Consider the following 20349-nt stretch of genomic DNA (forward strand, 5'->3'; position numbering starts at 1 on the left):
GACGAAGATGGGATTCTCATTCAAGTCCAAACTCCAAGGACTTGGCCTTCAACCTGATGCTATACAACCAAGTCAGCAACCCCATCAAAGCAGCAACTCTTTCTCCACACTGCCAGCAAAAGTCCGTTGTGGGGCACTTAATGTCCTATGTCGGTCATACGCCATCCTTGAGCCCATCTCTGGGGGCAGGGTTGCTGGGCCTGGGTTCCATGCCCAACCATGAGCCTGAGATGGGGCCGTGCTCCCCTAAATTACATGACCCAGACAATGCCAGTGCCAGAATTTCCATATAGAAAGGAATGGAAGGTGACAGACAGCATTTTATTTGATGGGTTTGAGAAACATCAATTGTCCACATTTGCTGGGGGTGGGTAGGGAGTCGGTGTTGTCTCTGCTCCTGGCCTTAGTCCTTTTGTCCTTTTCCACTCTCATCTTTGGCCAGCTGAGATGTTGAGACGTCATCCTTAGAGCACCTTTTCTGACAGAGAACTGTGTATCCATCAGGGATGGGACTTGAAGGCAGCACCTGGGCCTGAGGCACCCTGAATTAGGATCTCAACAATCTCTGAGCAAAGTCAGCTGTTAAACATCTGTTCCTTTTTTTAAAAGATTTTATTTTTAAAAAATATTTTATTTATTTATAAATATTTATTTAATATTTGATAATATTTATTAACTTGATATTTTTATTAATATTTATATTAATATTTATTAATTTAATAAATAATATTTATTAATAATAAAGATAAATGTTTATTTATTTATTTTTAATTTATTTGACAGAAATCACAACTAGACAGAGAGGCAGTCAGAGAGAGAGGAGGAAGCAGGTTCCCTGCAGAGCAGAGAGCCCGATGCGGGGCTCGATCCCAGGACCCTGGGATCATATGACCTGAGCCGAAGGCAGAGGCTTTAACCCACTGAGCCACCCAGGTGCCCCAAGATTTTATTTTTAAGCAATCTCTACATCCAATGTGGGACTCAAACCCGCAAGCCCAAAATCAAGAGTCATATGCTCCAGCAACTAAGCCAGTAAGGCGTCTCTCAGTTTCCTTCTGATTGAGTCTGATTCAGTCCTCAAAACCAGTAAAAATATCAAAATAACCACAAGGCTTATGAGAATGTACAGGAATGTACCAGAAAGAATCATCCATAGGCTAAAATCAATTAAGTAATAAGGAAGGAAACAAGTTCAAGTTCACCTCTCACTAGATTCTGGTATTCATGTCCACCCCACCCACCACCCATTTCACCCTCTCAATACACAGGATCTCCAAATCGATATAGTTATATAATTGGTATATGCCCAGGACCTCTGTTAAGAGTTACTGGGTACCAGGCATCGTTCAAGTGCCTTGACACTTCTTTTTTTTAATGATTTTATTTGTTTGACAGAGAGAGAGAGAGAGAGCACAAGCAGGGGGAGCTGCAGACAGAGGGAGAGGGAGAGGCAGACTCCCTACTGAGTGGAGAGCCCACTGTTTGCGTGGATCCCAGGACTATGGGATCATGACCTGAGCTGAATGTTTAGCTTAATCAGCTGAGCCACCCAGGCACCACTTAACATTTTTTTTTTAAGATTTTATGTATTTATATGATAGAGATAGCAAGAGAGGGAACACAAGCAGGGGGAGCGGGAGAGGGAGAAGCGGGGAGCTGAGCAGGGAGCCCAATGTGGGACTTGGTCCCAGGGCCCTGGTTGGCCCATGACCTGGGCCGAAGGCAGATGCTTAACGACTGAGCCACCCAGGCAACATCCGCACCCACCTTCACACTTTCATCACACAAAGCTGAAATAGGAAGTTTCAGATAGGCTCAGCTGCTTAATTTGAGGGTGAAGGTTTGCTTTCAAAAAACAAAAACGGGTGCCTGGGTGGCTCAGTGGGTTAAGCATCAGCCTTCAGCTCAGGTCATGATCCCAGGACCATGGATAGAGCGCCGCATCGGGCTCTCTGCTCAGCAGGGAGCCTGCTTCCCTCTCTCTGCCTGCCTCTCTGCCTGCTTGTGATCTCTGTCTGTCAAATAAATAAAAAAAAAATATTTTAAAAACAAACAAACAAAACAAACAAGAAAAAAAACACTGGCTGTGAGGATCCTGTAGATGACCAGCTCCCCCTGGTGCTTAAACATTTTCTCCAGCTGGAAATCTCTGTTGATGACTGTGCAACAAGATTCAATACAAGAATGTTCCCTGAAAGATCATTCATGATTGTGAGAGACTGGAAATTACACGAAAATGCCCCATTAAATTTTGTTACATCCATTCAGTGCATCATATGTAGTTGTTAAAACACAATGTTTTAAAGAATGTTTTATGACATGATGTTAATTATGTAATAGAAAATGCCTTCAGTATGGTACTGTTTTAGAAAATCATGCCTGCGTAAGTGTTCAGATAGGAAGTACACAAAGTTGAAAATGATGGTTTTCTTTGTGTTTCACATTTATGTATGTTTAAAAACGTTTTTATTACGAAAAACACACCCAAATAGAATTTATAATGAACCGCTCTGCATGCATTGTCCCAGGTCATTCATTACCAACATTTGGCTGACCTTGCTTCAACTATACTTTTTTTAAAAACTGACCTCTCTCCTGAAGTATTTTAAAAGCAAGTATCAGATATCTTTGGATTTTATCCCTACATACTTCCACATGCATCTTTAAAAAGGACATTTCGGGGCGCCTGGGTGGCTCAGTGGATTAAGCCGCTGCCTTCGGCTCAGGTCGTGATCTCAGGGTCCTGGGATCGAGTCCCACGTCGGGCTCTCTGCTCCGCAGGGAGCCTGCTTCCTCCTCTCTCTCTGCCTCTCTCTCTGCCTGCCTCTCTGCCTACTTGTGATCTCTCTGTCAAGTGAATAAATAAAATCTTAAAAAAAAAATAATAATAATAATAATAAAAAGGACATTTCGGGGGCGCCTGGGTGGCTCAGTGGGTTAAAGCCTCTGCCTTCGGCTCGGGTCATGATCTCAGGGTCCTGGGATCGAGCCCCGCATCGGGCTCTCTGCTCCGCGGGGAGCCTGCTTCCTCCTCTCACTCTGCCTGCTAGTTGTGATTTCTCTCTGTCAAATAAATAAAATATTAAAAAAAAAAAAAGGACATTTCGGGGCGCCTGGGTGGCTCAGTTGGTTAAACGTCTGACTTTGGCTCAGGTCATGATCCTGACTTTGGCTCAGGTCCTGCAATGGAGCCCCAGGTTGAACCTGCATCAGGCTCCCTACTCAGCCCAAAGTCTGCTTATCCCTCTCCCTCTGCCTCTCCCCCCACTCTCTTCCAAATAAATAAGATCTTTAAAAAAATAAAATAAATTTAAAAATATAAGAAGGACATTTCTTAGGCGTTTACCATACCATTATCACGTCTAACAAAATGAACACCAAACTCCTTGCATTCTGAACTACCCAGATTATATTCACATTTTCATGAGTGATTTTCTCTTCTTTTTTCTAATCTATGCCTTCTAATTTTTTATGATAAACATAACATCTATTATTTAAAAATAGCAATTTTAAAAATTGAAAAATTCTTTGATTTATACATTCCTCCCCCCCCCCCCCCTGCCCCAGGAACACATTAATTACATTAAGCAATTAAATACTAAGTCTGGCAGATACACAATTTCCTGATGACAAATAAGAGCTTGCAATTTTTTAGCAATTTAACAATTCTTCAGAATTCCTCAGAATTCTTCTCAAGGATTTGCCACCTTAAGTATTCAGGATAGAACAACATTACGGGGGGGAAATCCCTTGTCTTTAAGAGAGATGCAGAGACTGGGCGCCTGAATGGCTCAGTTGGTTACGCCACGGCCTGCGGCTCAGGTTGTGATGGAGGAGTTGGAGGATCCAGTCCCGCATCCGGCTCCCAGCCCTGCGGATCTGCTTCTCCCTCGGACCTTCTCCTCTCTCATCTCCCTCTCTCTCAAATAAATAAATAAAATCTTTAAAAAAGAGAGAGAGAGAGATGCAGAGACTGAGAGACAGAGACCGAGAGAGAAAGTGAGAGAGACTGGTTTCTGTAACAGACACGATGGAGGTACCGTGCTATCTCAAGGTTCCCCCTCAGGTTCCTGCTCCCTGCTCAAAACACAATGCAGTAATTCCACTTCTGGGTGTTTCTCCGATGAAAACAGAACACTAATTTGGAAAGATATCTGCACCCCTATATTTACTGCAGCATTATTTACAATAGCCAAGACATGGAAGCAAACTAAGCATCCATCCGTAGACGAATGGATAAAGAAGATGTGAGATATATACAATGGAATATCTCTCAGCCATGGTAAAGGACGAGGTCCTGCCGTTTAAACCAACATGGATGGACCTAGAGGGTATTGTACTAAGTGAAATAAGTCAGACAGAGAAAGACAAATACCATAGGATTTCACTTATATGTGGAATCTCAAAAACAGATGAACGAACAAACAAGAAACAGAAACAGACTCAAATACGGAGAACAAACTGGTATTGCCAGAGGGGAGAGGATAAGGGAATATATGAAATAGAAGGGATTAAGAAGAACAAACTTCCAGCTATAAAATAAATAAATCACAAGGATGGAAAGTATAACGCTGGGAATATAGTCAATAATATTGTAATAACTTTATATGTTACAGGTGGTAAATGGTAAGTACACTGACTGGGGTAAGCATTGAGTAATGAACAGAATTGTCGACTCACTGTTGTACACCTGAAACTGATACAATGTGGCACATCAACTATACTTCAATAATTGTAATTTTAAAAGTCCACATGACCGGGGCACCTGGGTGGCTCAGTGGGTTAAAGCCTCTGCCTTCGGCTTGGGTCGTGGTCCCAGGGTCCTGGGATCTAGCCCTGCATCGGGCTCTCTGCTCAGCGGGGAGCCTGCTTCCTCCCTCTCTCTCTCTGCCTGCCTCTCTGCCTTCTTGTGATCTCTGTCTGTCAAATAAATAAATAAATAAAATATTAAAAAAAAAATTCCACATGACCTACCTTTAAACAGCTGAAGCTCCAGCTTCAGTTCCGGCTCTGACAAAACTGGCTACAGCTGTGGACAGCTGTGGTCATACCCTTTCCTCCTGCCGGTTCTCTTTGCTAAAAAACAAGCTGAGCAGTTTAAGCATCTACAATCCAGATCTAGGTAACTCCTTTCTCCCCTGTGTATATACGAAGATGTGGTTTGCCTGCAAGCAATAAAAACTGAACTCCAGCTAACGTGGGCAAATGGGAGGATTTACTGGCCCTCAAAATACAAGAAATCAGGAGTGCAGAGTTAGAGATGAGTCTTTGGGCCATGGACTCTCATCTCGGATCCTCTATGAACGTCGGTTCTGATGAGACCACTCTTCCTCCATGAAACAAGATTCATGTGGTCTTTGGGGCTCAAGTTCCATGGTTTTGTTTTAATAATTACAGTTTTTGGAGAATTAGACTCTGTTTCATGTTACAGAATGGACTTCCTGACCCATCCAAGATCAGAGGTTTACAGACGTAAGAGTAAGGCAGCTCCCTTACTTGGGGGAGGGATGAATATTCCCAGGGAAGAATATAGACAAGGTGAGTCTGATCAGATAATACTGTCCATCACCATACTATGTAAGGCCATTGCAACTCGTACTTCCAGTTAGTAGTGTATCCTGAATGACTTCTCATGTCAGTAGACGTAGATATACTCATCTGGATGAACAGTTACATGGTATTCCTATATTCCTTTGAAGAGACACATCCATTCCTTATTAATGGATACTTAGGTCTTCCCACCCCCTTTTCTATGGCCAACAATGCGGCATAGAACATCCCTATACATATATCTTTCACTTGTGAGAAAATGTTCTAGAATAAATTACTGAAGGTAGAATTTTTATTTTTTTATTTTTATTTTTTTAAAGATTTTACTTATTTATTTGACAGATAGAGATCGCAAGTAGGCAGAGAGGCAGAGAGAGAGAGAGAGAGAGAGGAGGAAGCAGGCTCCCTGCTGAGCAGAGAGCCCGATGTGGGAATCGATCCCAGGACCTGGAGATCATGACCTGAGCCGAAGGCAGAGGCTTTAACCCACTGAGCCACCCAGGCGCCCCTGAAGGTAGAATTTTTAGATCAAGGGACATACATATTCCCACTACCCCCATTAGTCTATTGAGTTATAATTTACATACAGTGAAATACACACAAGTCATAAGTGGACAGTTCAGTATGTTTTAGACACATGAGTATACCAGTGTAACCCATGGCCCTATGAAGACATGAAATAGAACTTTGTTCCAGGCCATGATGGAGTAGCAGGGACTGGATTTACCCGACTACCTTAAACAACTAAAAGAGCTGGGGAAAAAAACCCACATCAAATAATAGTTTGCAGACATTAAACAATAGGTAGCACAAGATAGCGTTTCCTGAGAGATGGGAAACAAATCAAGTGGGCTATAGGGTGCCCCAGCTTTCTGCCTAGCAAGAGGTTTTTAGGTCACAGTGCAGGGAGGGGAATCCCAAACAAAGCCTTCTTACACAAGGCTTTCATGGACAAGTGTTTTTGTTTCTCTTGGGTAAATTCCTAGCTAGGAGTGGAATTGCTGGGTCATAGAGTAGATGTGTTTAACCCTGGAGGAAGCTACTGGTTTTCCAAAGTGATGGGACTCTTTTTCATTCCCACGATCAAGATTGTGGTTGTTCCTCTTCCTCGGCAGTTGGTAGTGTCAATACTCTTCATTTTAGTCACTTGAATGGTATTTTAGTAGTTTTAATTTGCATTCCTTTCAAGTACCAATGATGTTGAGCATTTTCCATGTGCTCATTGGCCATTTGTGTATCTCCTTTTGTGAAGTGTCTGTTCAAGTCTTTCCTCTGTTTTTTAATTGCGTTGTTTGTCTTGTTGCTGACATTTTGAAGTTCTTTGTATATTCTTGATACAAGTCCTTTATGAGATTTATGTTCTGAGAATGTCTTCTCTCTGTGGCTTGTCTTTTCATTTCTTAATGGTGTTCTTTTAAAAGCAGAAGTTCTTAATTTTGATGTGGTTCAATTTATCAATTTTTTCTTTTTATGATCTGTGCCTTTTTGTGCTAAGAAATATTTACCTACCTCAAAGTGTCAAAGATATTCTCCTATATTTTCTTCTAGAAGATTTATAGTTTTAGCTCACATCTTGATCCATCTCAAATTTTGCTGTGACACCATCTGTTGAAGAGACTTTTCTTTCCACTTGATACTTTGTACTGAGAAGTATGTTGTCCATACAAGTGTATCAAAGATATATATGTACGTGTGTGTGTGTGTGTGTGTGGTCTTTTTTAAGCTACAGTGATAAGTACGAGTCTATTTCTGGATTTCATCTGTCCTTTCAGTAATGCCATACTGTCTTGGTTCCTGTAATTTTGAAGTCGGCATGTACATAGTCAATGTTGAACAGTGTCAAATTGTCCTTCCAAAAGGTTGTACAAATTCATACCCCTACCGACAGTGTATCCCCACTCTTACCAGCCTGGGTCAGTTAACCTTATAAATCATGGGTCTATGTCTTATTCCCTACTGTGTCTCCATCACTGAACACTGTACCCAGCATGAATGATGAGAAGCTTTAAGCTACCTATGAATGTTGCCAACACTTACTAAGCTCATTTAGTAAGTACTGTGATGATGAGACAATCAAGCCATCCAGGCAAACGTTTCTAAAAGCCCAAAAGATCGTGTCCTCAGGTTAGGGTGGAGTAAAACAATAGCAACAATGAGAGCTAAATCTCACGCAGACATGTTGTCCTTGTTGTCATGGCTTAGATGCCCCCCATTACAGCTACATTCCAAGAAGCTACAGGAGAGGACAAGGAAGTAAAGGGACAAAAGTGAAGTAGCCTTCTTCAAGGGAAGTTTCCAGCAGCTACCACGTGACACTATGTCCTATTAAATTTATGGCCACTTTTTATGGCATTTATGCCCACAAATAGGAGCGAGGGAGGCTGAGAAATGCAGGTTTGATTTACCCCATTCTTAACAGGTTTGTTCTCCTGTCATGTAGAGCCCAAGGAATCCTAACTTACATACTCTATTTCCTTGAGTGGGGTTTTGGTACCCAATGTGTATCCCATGATGCTGACCCAAAAGACTGAGGGCATCCTGTTTTAAAGTTTAAAGTCAGCAGTGGCAAATAGCAGCTTACCTTAACCATAAAGAGATAGAGGCCCACAGAAGTCTGTGGGGGAGGGCATAGTCCCATCTAAATACTGAGGAGTCCAGTAACCCCAGTTCCTAACTGGTGCCAGTCAGTCAAGATGGACCCACACCGAAAACAAGTTACTCTAGAGTTGTCAAAGGTGATTTTTAAATTGGACCTATCTCATAAAGATTCTTGTGTAACTGGACTCAAGGCATTTCTATGTCAGAAACTGACCAAAACCAAAAACCAAAAACCAAAAACCAAAAACCAAAAACCAAAAACTTACCACTGACAAAAAAAATAACTAACCAGTGTACTCTGCTTAGCAGAATGTTCCGAAGTTTTGGCAAACGGTCCTCACTTCTTCTAAATGTCATTTTCATATTGCATCTGGCATATCGAGGGCATATTTTCCCATTCAACTTCAACATTATCAAACATGTATTCTATCAGCACTGCTCCAAAATGGAGATAATCACGGAAAGCGCTGCTTGCCAAGAACTATTCTAAATCACTCTCACACACACTTTCTCACACACACTCACACACAATTTTCCCCCCACTTAATGCTCATAATTTATCCTATTGCTCCATAAGTGGGTTTTATTACCTCCATTTTATAGATGGTAACAGGAGCTCAGTGATCCCATAACCGGTAAGGTATACTCCATGGTCTCTCCCATTCTGGGCTCTGCCTGGGGGTGAGGCCCTTGAAACTTATGGCAAACACCCAGTCCTAAGAATGTCCCCCAATAAGCCTAAATACAAGGGTGAGGGAGGTGTGATACCCTCTTAAGATAAGGATGCTGATTATGCAGCATCATTTTTAAAAACCAAGAATTATGTGCAACCTTAATGGTTAAGAGTGCAGCTAACTAAATGATGGGGTCATCTGTAGAGCAGAGGAGGTAGCCATGGAAACTGCTCATTAGGCAGTTTTCTTAACATGTTGTGATGCTGAAGGGGGACAAAGTTAGGATCCAAACCACACACACATACACATCTCAACCACGTTAAAAATATTCTCAGGAGAAGGACAGTAAGGAAATCTCCCAGAATGCTAGGCTTGATTAACTCTGCTTAAGGGGATTTCAAATTTTCTGAACTTTTCTTCATTTTCTAGCTTTTCCACATGAACATCTTTACTTTGATAATCAGAATATTTTTGAGTTTTACACTTTTATGTAGTGGATACTTTTGTGGTCTGAACTTGTCAGTTGCCATTAGGATTCTGGATGCTTAAGAATCTTCAAAATCTTTGGGGCACCTGGGTGGCTCAGTGGGTTAAAGCTCACGATCAGGTCATGATCCCAGGGTTCTGGGATCTGCTCAGCAGGGAGCCTGCTTCCCCCTCTCTCTGCTTGCCTCTCTGCCTACTTGTGATCTCTGTCAAATAAATGAATAAAATCTTAAAAAAAAAAAAATAAAGACTTAACCTCACAAAACAAACTGAGGGTTGCTGGAGGCAGGGGGTTTGGGAGAGGGGGAGGGGGTTTATGGACATTGGGGAGGGTATGTGCTATGGTGAGTGCTGTGAAGTGTGTAAACCTGGCGATTCACAGACCTGTACCCCTGGGGATAAAAATACATTATATGTTTATAAAAAATTTTTTTTAAATAGTAAAAAAAAAAAGAATCTTCAAAATCTTTAAGATCGTCAAAATTTAGTATCTTTAAAGGGACTTCAAAGGGATGGTCACAGTATTTGCATTCAGAGCAAAGGCAGATGAAATTGGAGAGGAGACCAAAAAATGTTAAGTTCTTTTGTTTCTGTCCCCCCTCTTCCCCCGCCCCCACAAGAGAAAGGAATCTCAATAGGAAACTCCAGCTGACTGGAGCCTCTTAAGAGAGCTGGGTGGGTACCTGGCTGTAAGTTCCATCTTCCTTTTTCTTGGGGAGAAGGGTATCTCCTGGCTTGGGGGTAGGATGAAGGCAACAGATACCTGGCATTCCTCAAAGGCATTGAGAGGTGGGCAAATGCATGTTCCTTAAATCAGTAGACACCACATCACCCCCTTCTCCTGTGCCTGACCCACATGCTGCTTTCAAGCCCAGCACACTGGGTGGATAGAATTTGAGTACTGAACTGTCTGGTGGCCATTCTGTCTATGGCTTTTCAAGGACAGTGATCACATCTTACTAACTTTTGACATTCCATTCCCTAGGAGTCTGTAGCTCATGGGTTCTTATCAAACATTTGCTAAAGGCTTTCTAGGTGTGTTACAGCAAATCAATACCAGAAATAATACAGAGTAGTCTAATCCCCATCTATTTAATAAACTATGTAATACACTACACCAAACTTAATCTCCTGACAAGATGTATACATTCCCAAAGTGTACGAATGATGAGGGAAGATAGTCCCCCTGGTTATCAACTAGTAATGGCCCTTAACCAACCTAACCAACACACACCATTCCCTCCCCCAGTCCCTCTCTAAAGAGCCACCTGTAGTAAATGAGGCACCCCTGTCCTACAGAGAGCAGCTTCTATTCCAATGGTTTTTATGGGGCTGGCAATTCTTAGCCCCTTATCTACGTCCATGAGCAAGCACAGGGCCAGCCGAAGCCCTCAGGGCCATAGAGACTGATTCAGGGAAGGGCACATGGACCAAGGTAGCCAAGGTCCTTTCCTGGAATTTTTCAACACACAACTAGACGAGACAGTCTTTGCATTTAACAGACTGAAGAAGAAAACCTAAGCCAGCTTCCCTCCACGACTTGAATAAATTTCTTCTTTCCTACTTCAGGGTTCCATTTCTTTTCTTTTCAAGATTTTATTTATTTGACAGAGAGAAAGAGAGATTACAAGTATGCAGAGAGGCAGGCAGAGAGAGAGGAAAGCAGTCTCCCTGCTGAGCGGAGAGCTGGATGTGGGGCTCGATCCCAGGACCCTGAGATCATGACCCCAGTTGAAGGCAAAGGCTTAACCCACTGAGCCACCCAGGCGCCCCAAGGGTTCCATTTCTTCCAGCTGAAAGAATCCTACTTTTTCTTCTCCATCTCCCAATCCTTCTTTAATAAAGACATATAAATTTTACTTTAGTTTAGTGAAAAATAAAGTTTTGAATTTCAAAACCACACATCAAAACTGATGCAGATCTGGGAGAGGCTGAGGAAAAGGAACGAAATCCCCTGTATAGATGACTCCTCCTTTCCCCCACTGGCCTCACGGCTCATCGTTCTTTCACTGGACAGCCAAGGCTGCATTCATTTTAACACCATCCCATTTAAAGAATCCACGTTTTCCCACCTCAGACAAGATAAAGCCCTAAGCAGGCTGGGCAGGGGAGGGGGGCTGACACCTAGAAGGAAATGGAGATTGAGAAGTCATGACTGAAGTCTGTAGAACTGGGGGAAAATGTTCATTCGAGTGCTAGAAACGTAAATTACAGAGTGAAGACGTACAGTTGCGTCTGCTTGCATTTAGACTGGGCTCTGCTGGGTAGACATAAACTACAAGGAAAAATGAACACAGTCACCATTTTGGACATGTATTTTATTGTATAGAAATTTCCAGCAGAGCTGGCATTAAGTACCTTTGTCAGGAGATGCCTATGGGAATCTAAGTCAGAGAACGGGGACAGGCAGGCCTGTCAGCTCTTCCTGCAAAACCACACAACACTGGGACGACCACCAGCAGGGCCTCAAGGTACGAGGTGACGGGCCACCCAAGGTACAGTCCCGCATCCCCCATGTGTGGATCTAGGTGAACAACGAAACTCTGCAGGTACAGGTTTAAAGTGCGACCCCAAATGACAAATGACTTTCTTTGGCGTTCCTCCCCTGGATGAAGTTAACCTCCTAAGCCAGCTGACCTTCTTACGTTTTTATTTATTTGTTTTAAAAGCAAACCAAGTGCATACAGCGTCTTTTAAAAAGTCTTGTAAACGTTGCAAAGTGTTTAGGTGTTATTTATCATCTGAAGAGATTCATAAAAAAACTACTGGACTTGTTAAGACTACAAATACCAGCCCCCTTGTCCCCCCATGAAAAAAGCAGTTGTTACAAAAATATAAAAAATAGACTAGCTTCTACTGTTCCGAAACATTCCCTTTGTTACTAGGGACTGTGGCTACTTTCTTCACAGGGACTATAATGCTAGCAAGTGGGGACAGTTTGCAGTTTCCTATTGCCTTCCCCTGCATGGGCCCAGCACAGGAATTTCAGCGTAGGAGGCTGCCTTCAAAGCTCACGCCTCTTCATATTCGTGTCTCTAGTTCCTTTGATTCCAGTTTGGGACTTTGTGGGTCCCCAGGCTCCTGAGCTGGCTTTGGCTTCCCTCACCGCCTACTAGGGAAGGCCACTGGTAGGAGGCGGCTCTAAGGGAAGGGGCTCTCAGAGAAGCCTGCTGTTCCCAAAGCCCCGACATTTGGGGAGTGCGGGTCAGGGCCCCACCCAGCTCTGCTAATGCCACGGAAGTGGCAGGCTTGGTGGAGGATACTCCCCTGGCTGGAGAAAGGACTGATGCCCCAGGAGAGTATGGAGAGTCTGGGAGGGGAGCCAGCAGCAAATGTGGAGGCAAAATACTTGGCATTACGTTAAAATAGTTTGATAAACTTCCAATCCAAGGACATGTACTTTTCCGCAGCAGCCAAGCTACCAGGCACTTTGGCCAAGTGTGAGCTAGGAAATGGGCTGACTTCAGTTTACAACAGACACTACAGGAGGGGACTGGTGGCGAGGGCTTGACTGCGTGGGCAAGCCCTTGAGGATGCCCCTCCCTCATCTGGTCAGTTTTAGTGTTTCCTTGTCCCCACTGTCACCAACAGGGGGCGATGTGTGTAAAGGCTCAATGGAGCCCTTGGTAGAGACGGGCTGCGGGCTAACAGCAGGGAGCATCCACACAACAGCAGGCAGATCTGTCACAGGACCGGGATATTGCTGGGCTGTACCCTGCATCCCCGAAGTCCAGGGAGAACTGTCAGACGGGGGTCCCAGCCTAAGCCTGCTTCACCCCCAAAGCCCTCACTACCTGCTGCTCTCTGTGCAGAGTCCTCACTACCTGCTGTGTGCTCCCAGCGGGAGACCTGGCTCAACTGGGAGCCTGGCTCTCACCCACTCCTCCCCTGCAGGACCCGTCAACCTTGGCCGTAGCGCCCAGTACCTGTCACAACCTAGCCTGGTACCCAGTGTAACCAGCCTGCTCCTACTTTCACCATTCTTGTCTGAGAGACAGGCCACCGGCCTGCAGGCCAGAACGGTGGGCCCTTTCTGAGCCTCCAGTGGACTTCCAGCCTCTCATGTTTGAAGAACTTGATTTTCACACCACTAAGGGTTTTCTGTCACAGATCACGGAGGTGAGTTTAGGATTTCCAGTCCTCGCCACGATTGTCATACATTCCCCACACCTTGTTTCTTCAGATCCGAAACATCTCTCGCCCAACATACCCTGGTTGTTTTAAACTCCAATGACCTTTCCAAAAGAACAACAACGGATTCAGAGAACACCGACCACATGTGCTGAGCACGTCCCCTCTACTTTGGTTGCTTCAAAAAAAACAGGACTTGAGAGATATCCCCAATCACACTCAGAAGAGAAGTGCTCCCAGCATCAAGGCACAAAGAAAGAAGTCTCTTGGGGCAGAATGACAACGAAAGCGACCAGTGACCTTTGTGAGGCTTGAGGCAGAGTCGCCAGGGAAGGCAAGTTCAGTCTGGCGTGGGTGGGCATCAGGGGGAAGGCCTGACTAGCGGGTCTCCCTTTGGGCCCAAGCAGTCCTCATGCATACGTCTCTAGGAACTTTATGTGGAAGTCCTTCACCTTCTGTAGAACCGTCTTCAGCTTCTCCACCGGAGGGAGGATGGTCATTCTGTCAGGAAGGAGGATAGCAGTTAGCCTGGACACAAGCTGCTCTGGAAAAGGGGAGAGGAAGGAACCCAGCAGCTCTTTCCTTCACCTGAGTTGTAGAGAGGAGGTGTGGGCAAGCAATGGGAGGGGGATGCTGGTCTTCGCTGTGAAAGCACCAGCCCCAGGACAGAACTTGGAACTTGCTGAACCACCCCCCATCCCAAATCGTACGTTTTTTTTACCCAAGTAACACATAGGACCAAAAGCAGTAAGATGGTGTCAGAGGCTCCCTGACATGTCCCCCTGTGATGGCGACCAGGATGACATTCTGACCGGTCCACACAACTTCTCTAGAGAATGACTTCATTTTCCTGCAGATACAGAATGAGCTGTTCCTCCTGCTAGGCAGGGCCTTTTAAAATCTTAGAGGGAGAACGAACCTCCGAACCTCCGTCACAAGTCTCCCTCCAAAGGAACTCCCAAGTTGCCATGGTAACTAATTCCTTCCTCTAATACTGCCCGTATGCTCCCCATCCCCAAAAGGCAGCCCTCTCCAGTTAACTGTTTCTTAAATGAGCCACAACTTGCCAAGGTGAACCTAACTAGGGGGGAAAGGCCAACCACATATGTCTCATCTGGGACACACAGCCTACGGCCTGAGTCAGGTCTTGGCTCCAAGGTGCTAACTAAGCTCATGACATTTCTTTTTTTAGCATCTGCTGCAGGAGACATCCGAGAGCACTCTGAGTGGAGAAGGTGCTGTTCCGAACAGAACAGGCCTTGGTGGGGAAATCCCTGCTCCCCAGGCCGCCATCCCCGCAGGGTCGCCACACACTGTATAGTGCATCTCAGTAAGCAAAACTCATCCCGCTGTTTCAGATGGAACATCTCGGTAGACTTCTAGATTTGCTCCTGAGCACCTGGACACTGTATGCTACTGTGTGCAACTGAGAAAGGACAGGGAGATAAAACAAAACACCCTACCAGGAATATTTCAGATGGTACAATACAGATGAAGATGGGGCGGGGTGGGGGGAGACAAGAGTGGTCAAGCAGATGACCTTGGATCGGCCCACAGTGTTCCTGAATCCCTAGACGCAGGTCTCAGCATGGCTCTGCAGCAGGGCAGAATGCGGGTGGGCAGGGGTCTGCAGCAGGGGCATGAACTGCACACACTGCCCTCTCTGGAGCCAGCCCGTGCTCTGCCATAAGATGCCGAAGTTTTCCAAGACCAACCTCGGACCAGCCCCATGGTGCAGAGACAGAGGTACCTGAAGTGGTAGGTGCCTTCCCGCTGCCCGAAGCCGCTGCCAGGTACGACACAGATGCCGGTCTCCTCCAGGAGCTTCATACAGTAGAACATGTCGGGGGCCATTTTATGGGCCTGTGGGAGCAGGGCAGAACTCAAGGCTTGTGTATGGCTTTGTAACACCCACCACTGAGCACCCAAAGGCAAGTAACCACTGGAGCGCAGGCTCTCTCCCACAGTGGGGCCCTTCTCCCCTCCACAAGGACCGAGGCAGGACAGTGGACGTGGCTGGAAGCAGGTGCAAGGAACAAGGAAGCTGAAGGCTACTTCAGGATGGCCACAGGCTATGGTACTTCCGCTCCTCACCCAGGACTGACAGTTTCTTTCCTTTGGGCCCCACACCCAGGCAGCAGGCTTTGGGGGCGGCTCCTATATGCCGAGCACATAAGCCTCTGATGATGAGGCCCGGAGCGCTGCGCCCAGGGTGGCTTTCAGAGATCAGCTCCACAGGGGGGCTTTGTTCACAGAGCTTCTCCCCCTCTGGTCTGGACAACCTGTGGTACCTGCTGAATGGGTTCCTGGACTCCAGCACCCGGGATTCTGACTCAGTGGGGCTGAGTGGGGGAGGGCCCAGATTCTGCATGTTTAGTGGGTACTGAGAAGGTTTGGGGGGCATGAGGACAACACTTTCAGAAATACTGCTCTGCAAACCACGGGAGACTGTGGAATCTGAGAAACAAACTGAGGGTTTGGGAGGGGAGAAAGGTGGGGGGATGGATGAGCCTGGTGGTGGGCATTAAGGAGGGCACGTATTGCGTGGAGCAGTGGGTGTGGTGCATAAACAATGAATCTTGGAACACTGAAAAAATAAAATAAAGTTAAAAAAATATATATTGCTCTGTCCCTTGATCCTCAAAGTATGGTCTGTGGCATGGCCTGAAAATGCTGCACACACAGAATCCTGGGCCCTCCGCAGACTTCCTGTGCCAGCACTGGTACTGTAACGAGCCCCCCAGGTGATTTCATGTTCACATTCCAGTTTGGACGGGTGCTGCCCTAGGGCAGTCGCTGCACAAAGCAGATGCTGTCACGGTTTTCTTCATTGTTAAATGCATCATGTCACACGTGGGGCACCTGCCTTCTTAACACTGGAGTTCACAGAGCCCAGATCCGCTGGCTCCGCCTGCCCGGGGCTGACCTCACCTCTGCCCCTCACCACAGCACGCTGCGGGGCTGGGCTTCTGAGAGCCTGCCGTCTTTATGCTGTATGCACCAGCTGGCAGAACGGTCTGCAATATTCCAAGCCCCCAGAGCCAGCACTTTTGCTCCCTGAGACAAGAAGAGCCCCCAACCCAGCAATTCCAAGCAAACTCAAGTGTGCCCCTGCCCAGCACCCCAGACCTGAGCAGCCTCCACGGCTTTGCTGGGGATGAAGATCCGAGGAAAGGCGTACATAGCTCCCTGCAAGGGGTTGCAATGAATTCCCGGGACTTGGTTAAACAGGTCTTCCGTCAGCTTAGCCTTTTTGGCCAGATTACCCAGGACAGACTCTTTCTCCTGAGGAGACACAGAAAACACAGGAGTCAGCATATCTCTGGGCATCACGGAACGGCTCCAGCCACTAGAAATGGTCCCTTCAATGCGGGGCAACGGAGCAGCAGGGTGAAAAGTGAGCTCGTGTGTGCATGAACACAGCAAACCAGGGAGGTCGGTGAAATACATCCCTCTCCAGGAACTTCTTCCCTGGGTTCTCAGCCCCGAAGGCTGCCCACAGCCCCAGGGCACACAAGGCACCCAAGTACAGAGGATTCTGGGCAATAGGTAGGTCCTGCATAGGTTGTGTCACGGCTTCTGTTCTTGTAGAGGAGTCCTTCCTGAAAACGAGAAAACCCCATCCCAGCTCAGAGGTGTGAATGGACTTGGCCCTGGATGGAATGCTCTAGAACATGCTTCTAGGAGATGGCCCGAACTCTTCATTTTGGGGGCCATTCTCAATCTGTGTGGTGTGCATAGGGCATGTGACGCAGGCAAAGCACATCAGTGACTGGCTCAGAGGTGAACCATTTCCAGGACTGCTGCTGCACCGGGGCACGAAGCTGTGGCCTGCGCGTGAATGAAACGTGGTCCACGCACACAAGGGAGTATCATTCAGCCTTTAAAGGGAAGCAAATTCTCACATGCTACGACACAGATGTACCTTGAGGGCATTATGCTGAGTGACATAAACTAGTCACAAAAAGACAAATATTGTATGGGTCCACTGAGTCGAAGTACCTAGAAAAGTCCCAGTCATAGAGTCAGAAAGCAGAACTGAGGTTAGCAGGGGCTGGGGGAGACAGGGAAATGGGGAGTTGGTGCTCAATGGAGACAGTTTCAGTTTGGGATGAGGAAAAGGTTCTGGAGATCAACAGTGGTGACGGCTGTACAGCGGTGTCAATGGATTTTATGTACTAAACTGTTCAGCTAAAAATAGTTAAAATGGTAAATTTTACATTCTGTGTATTTTACCCCATTTTAAAATAATGCGAGCCTGGAACAGCTGGGAACTGACTTTTGGTTACGTGACCCACACATTTTGTTTAAACTAGCTGGCTGGGTTTTTGTCCCCTGCAGTTGAAAGGGTCTGAATGGATCCCTTCGAGCTGCAAGGACAGCGGTTAGGCCAAAGGCAGGCCTATGGCCTGGAAGCTATACCATGCCCATCCTTTTCTTCTTTACGGTTTAGTAACAGCAGCCCCCGCCCAGGTTTCTCAGGACGCGAGGCCTTTCCCTCGGGGTGTCCGCCCGCCCGTGTCCACGTGCAGGTGACAAAGAAGTGGTCCTCCACTTCAGAGCATCTTTACACGTTTTAATTAACCTCATGCAATGGTTCAGGTGCAAGAGGAGCCATGAGCGCCCCCGGGAGGCCATCTGGAGAAAGGCTGGCCATGGTGACGCAGAGTCCAACGCGAATGCTCAGGACCCTGGCTGTGGCAGTGACAGAGAGGGGCGACAGGACATGGCAACTCACCCTTTGGAACTGCTCGAAGGATTCTTCTCCAGGCACTGGGGGGTTCACGACGATGTCCATGGCCGCCTGCCCGGACACTGGCGGGCACAGCCGCACGGAGAGCAGCTTCACCAGCTGGCCTTTGATCTCAGGATGTAGGTTGATCACCTCCATGTAGCCTCCCCTGTAGCCACACCTGCAGGGTTGAAGAAGGGAGAAGGACCCACCAGTCACAGAGAGGCCTCAACTACGGGCAGTCAGTCAGCCAGAAGGTTCTGTAAGCATCCCCACGCCTGAGTGGCCAGGTGGGGCCGAGTTCTTCGCAATGGAAGGTGAACGGCAGTAACATGGGCAAAGTCCGTGTCATTTCCTTATAAGGAAAAAGCATGCTCTCCCCTCTTTTTTCTTGCCTTTTTCCCACTTCCTGAGACGTGGAGACGCTGGAGGAGCAGCCTCAGTCTGGAGATGCCGCATGTCGACAAGGCAGAGGCCTCCTCTGTGAATGACCTCAAGGTCAGCCTGTCCTGACCTCCCCTGCCTTTGGGGCTATTACGTCACAGACAGATACCCTTTCACCTTGTTTTAGCCCCTGTACTTAGGTGCCTCTTTGTTAAAGCAGCTTCTCCTGAGGCCTAGCTAATACAACGGCCTGTGATTCGGGCCCACACAGGCTCCAGGGGCGGGTCCTGCCTGAAAACAAAGTTAACCCACAGGACAGCAGAGCTGAGAAAGACAATGAGACCAAGCAAGAGATCAGAGATCAGGCCATTCGGCAGATTCAAGACTCATGGACTTCTTGCCAACATTATGAAAAAAGAAAAAAGCCTCTTTGTTATAGGTTAGTTCAAGTCGACTTTCCATTAGTTATCACCACAAGGATCCTGACTGACACAGAGTCAAGTCACATGAACGGGAACGGATATATGCACTGAGTTAAAAAAAACAAAAAACCTTTCAGAACTGACTCAGGTACAGCAGTCACATTTTCCGGAGCCATGCCCCCTCCTCTGGGCTGTAATAGGTTAAGTTCCCACAAATGATCACAGAAACGCAGACTCCCTGAGGCAGGAATCTAGTCTCACCCTCCTCTGTACACCCCACACCCTCCACCTCGGAGCCCCTGACCCAACTAGACGCTCAGTCAAATGACACTAGAATCAGCCTGCAGAACTGACCCGGCAAAGGCAAGTTTCCGTCTCAGCTCTCAGCTGCGCCTTCGGAAGCAAGAAGATAAATTCTGGAATCTCTGAGAGGTTTCCCCGAACAGAGGCTAAAAGAGGCTTTCCTGCCTAATCCTCTGCTGATGAGCAGACAATCCACTTGAGGAGCAGTCTAATCTCAGGTGAGCAGATCCGAGGACCTCAGGGCCTAACTCAGGACGCCAACGTCCAGGAGACTGTTAAAAGGGTAATCAATAACACAGACGGACAGATGGCTAGTTATGGGATAAAAACAGTTGAGTGTGAAAAATGAGTTCGCAGAGAACAGACTTATTTAGGAAAAGAGCTACACAGCACATGAGTCTAGCAAAGGTAAAGCACTAGGACGTGGACCAGAGCAGCACGAATTAACCCCTGCCCACATCAAATAAAGCCAGCTGGGCGGTCATCCCAAAGGCACAGCTCCCGCCATCTGGCCAAAATATTTCTCCCAGCTTCACAGTTCCACTGGCTTCCAGCTTAACAAGGGAGGCCCCTCCCCCATCCTTACACCTGGTGCATGAAAGAACCCTCCCCCGCCAGTGTCTGGGGGCATGAATGCCCTAGTCTTCCCTTCTCAGCCTCTTCTGCAGTTTCCCCCTTTCTCCCCACCTTCTGAGCAGTGGGGCCTAGACCAGTCCGTAGACCTCCTGTCTATCTACACTCCCTCTCTGTGGGACGTCCAGGCTCAGAGATCTAACAACGCACTCACCGCATCTCCCAAACTTAAATCCGCAGGCTATCGGCCCTGAGCTGGGGACTCACACATCCATCTCTATCTAGACATCCAATGGGCATTTGAAAATTTAACAGGTCAAAAAGACAACTCCCAATCCTTTCCCCAAATCTGCTTCAGCCACAGCCTTCCTCAGCCACTGATGGCAACTCCTTCTTCCCTGCTGTTTGAATAATAAACAACTTGGGAATGAAACCTGCCTTCTCTCTCACAATCGTCTTTCTACTCCACCTTCAAACACATCAGGACCCAGGGTCT

The 20349-nt window shown here is 46.7% G+C and overlaps 1 protein-coding gene across 3 annotated transcripts in view; it reads right to left on the minus strand.

The window, feature by feature from the left end:
* Positions 1-11605: 11605 nt before the first annotated feature.
* GPT2 (glutamic--pyruvic transaminase 2) overlaps positions 11606-20349 on the minus strand; it is a 33373-nt gene continuing 24629 nt past the window's right edge. For 2 of the 3 annotated variants that reach the window (XM_045987918.1, XM_045987917.1), the window contains exons 9-12: positions 18178-18352; positions 16569-16724; positions 15190-15302; positions 11606-13940 (exon numbers count right to left, since the gene is read on the minus strand). In XM_045987918.1, coding sequence (XP_045843874.1) covers positions 13850-13940; positions 15190-15302; positions 16569-16724; positions 18178-18352 — 535 coding nt within the window. In that variant the 3' untranslated portion in view covers positions 11606-13849. The remainder of the gene's footprint in view (positions 13941-15189; positions 15303-16568; positions 16725-18177; positions 18353-20349) is intronic. The other variant, XR_006816225.1, reaches the window with a different exon arrangement.

The sequence above is a fragment of the Meles meles genome, chromosome 19 (genome assembly GCF_922984935.1).
Source record: "Meles meles chromosome 19, mMelMel3.1 paternal haplotype, whole genome shotgun sequence".
Lineage (NCBI taxonomy): Eukaryota > Metazoa > Chordata > Mammalia > Carnivora > Mustelidae > Meles > Meles meles.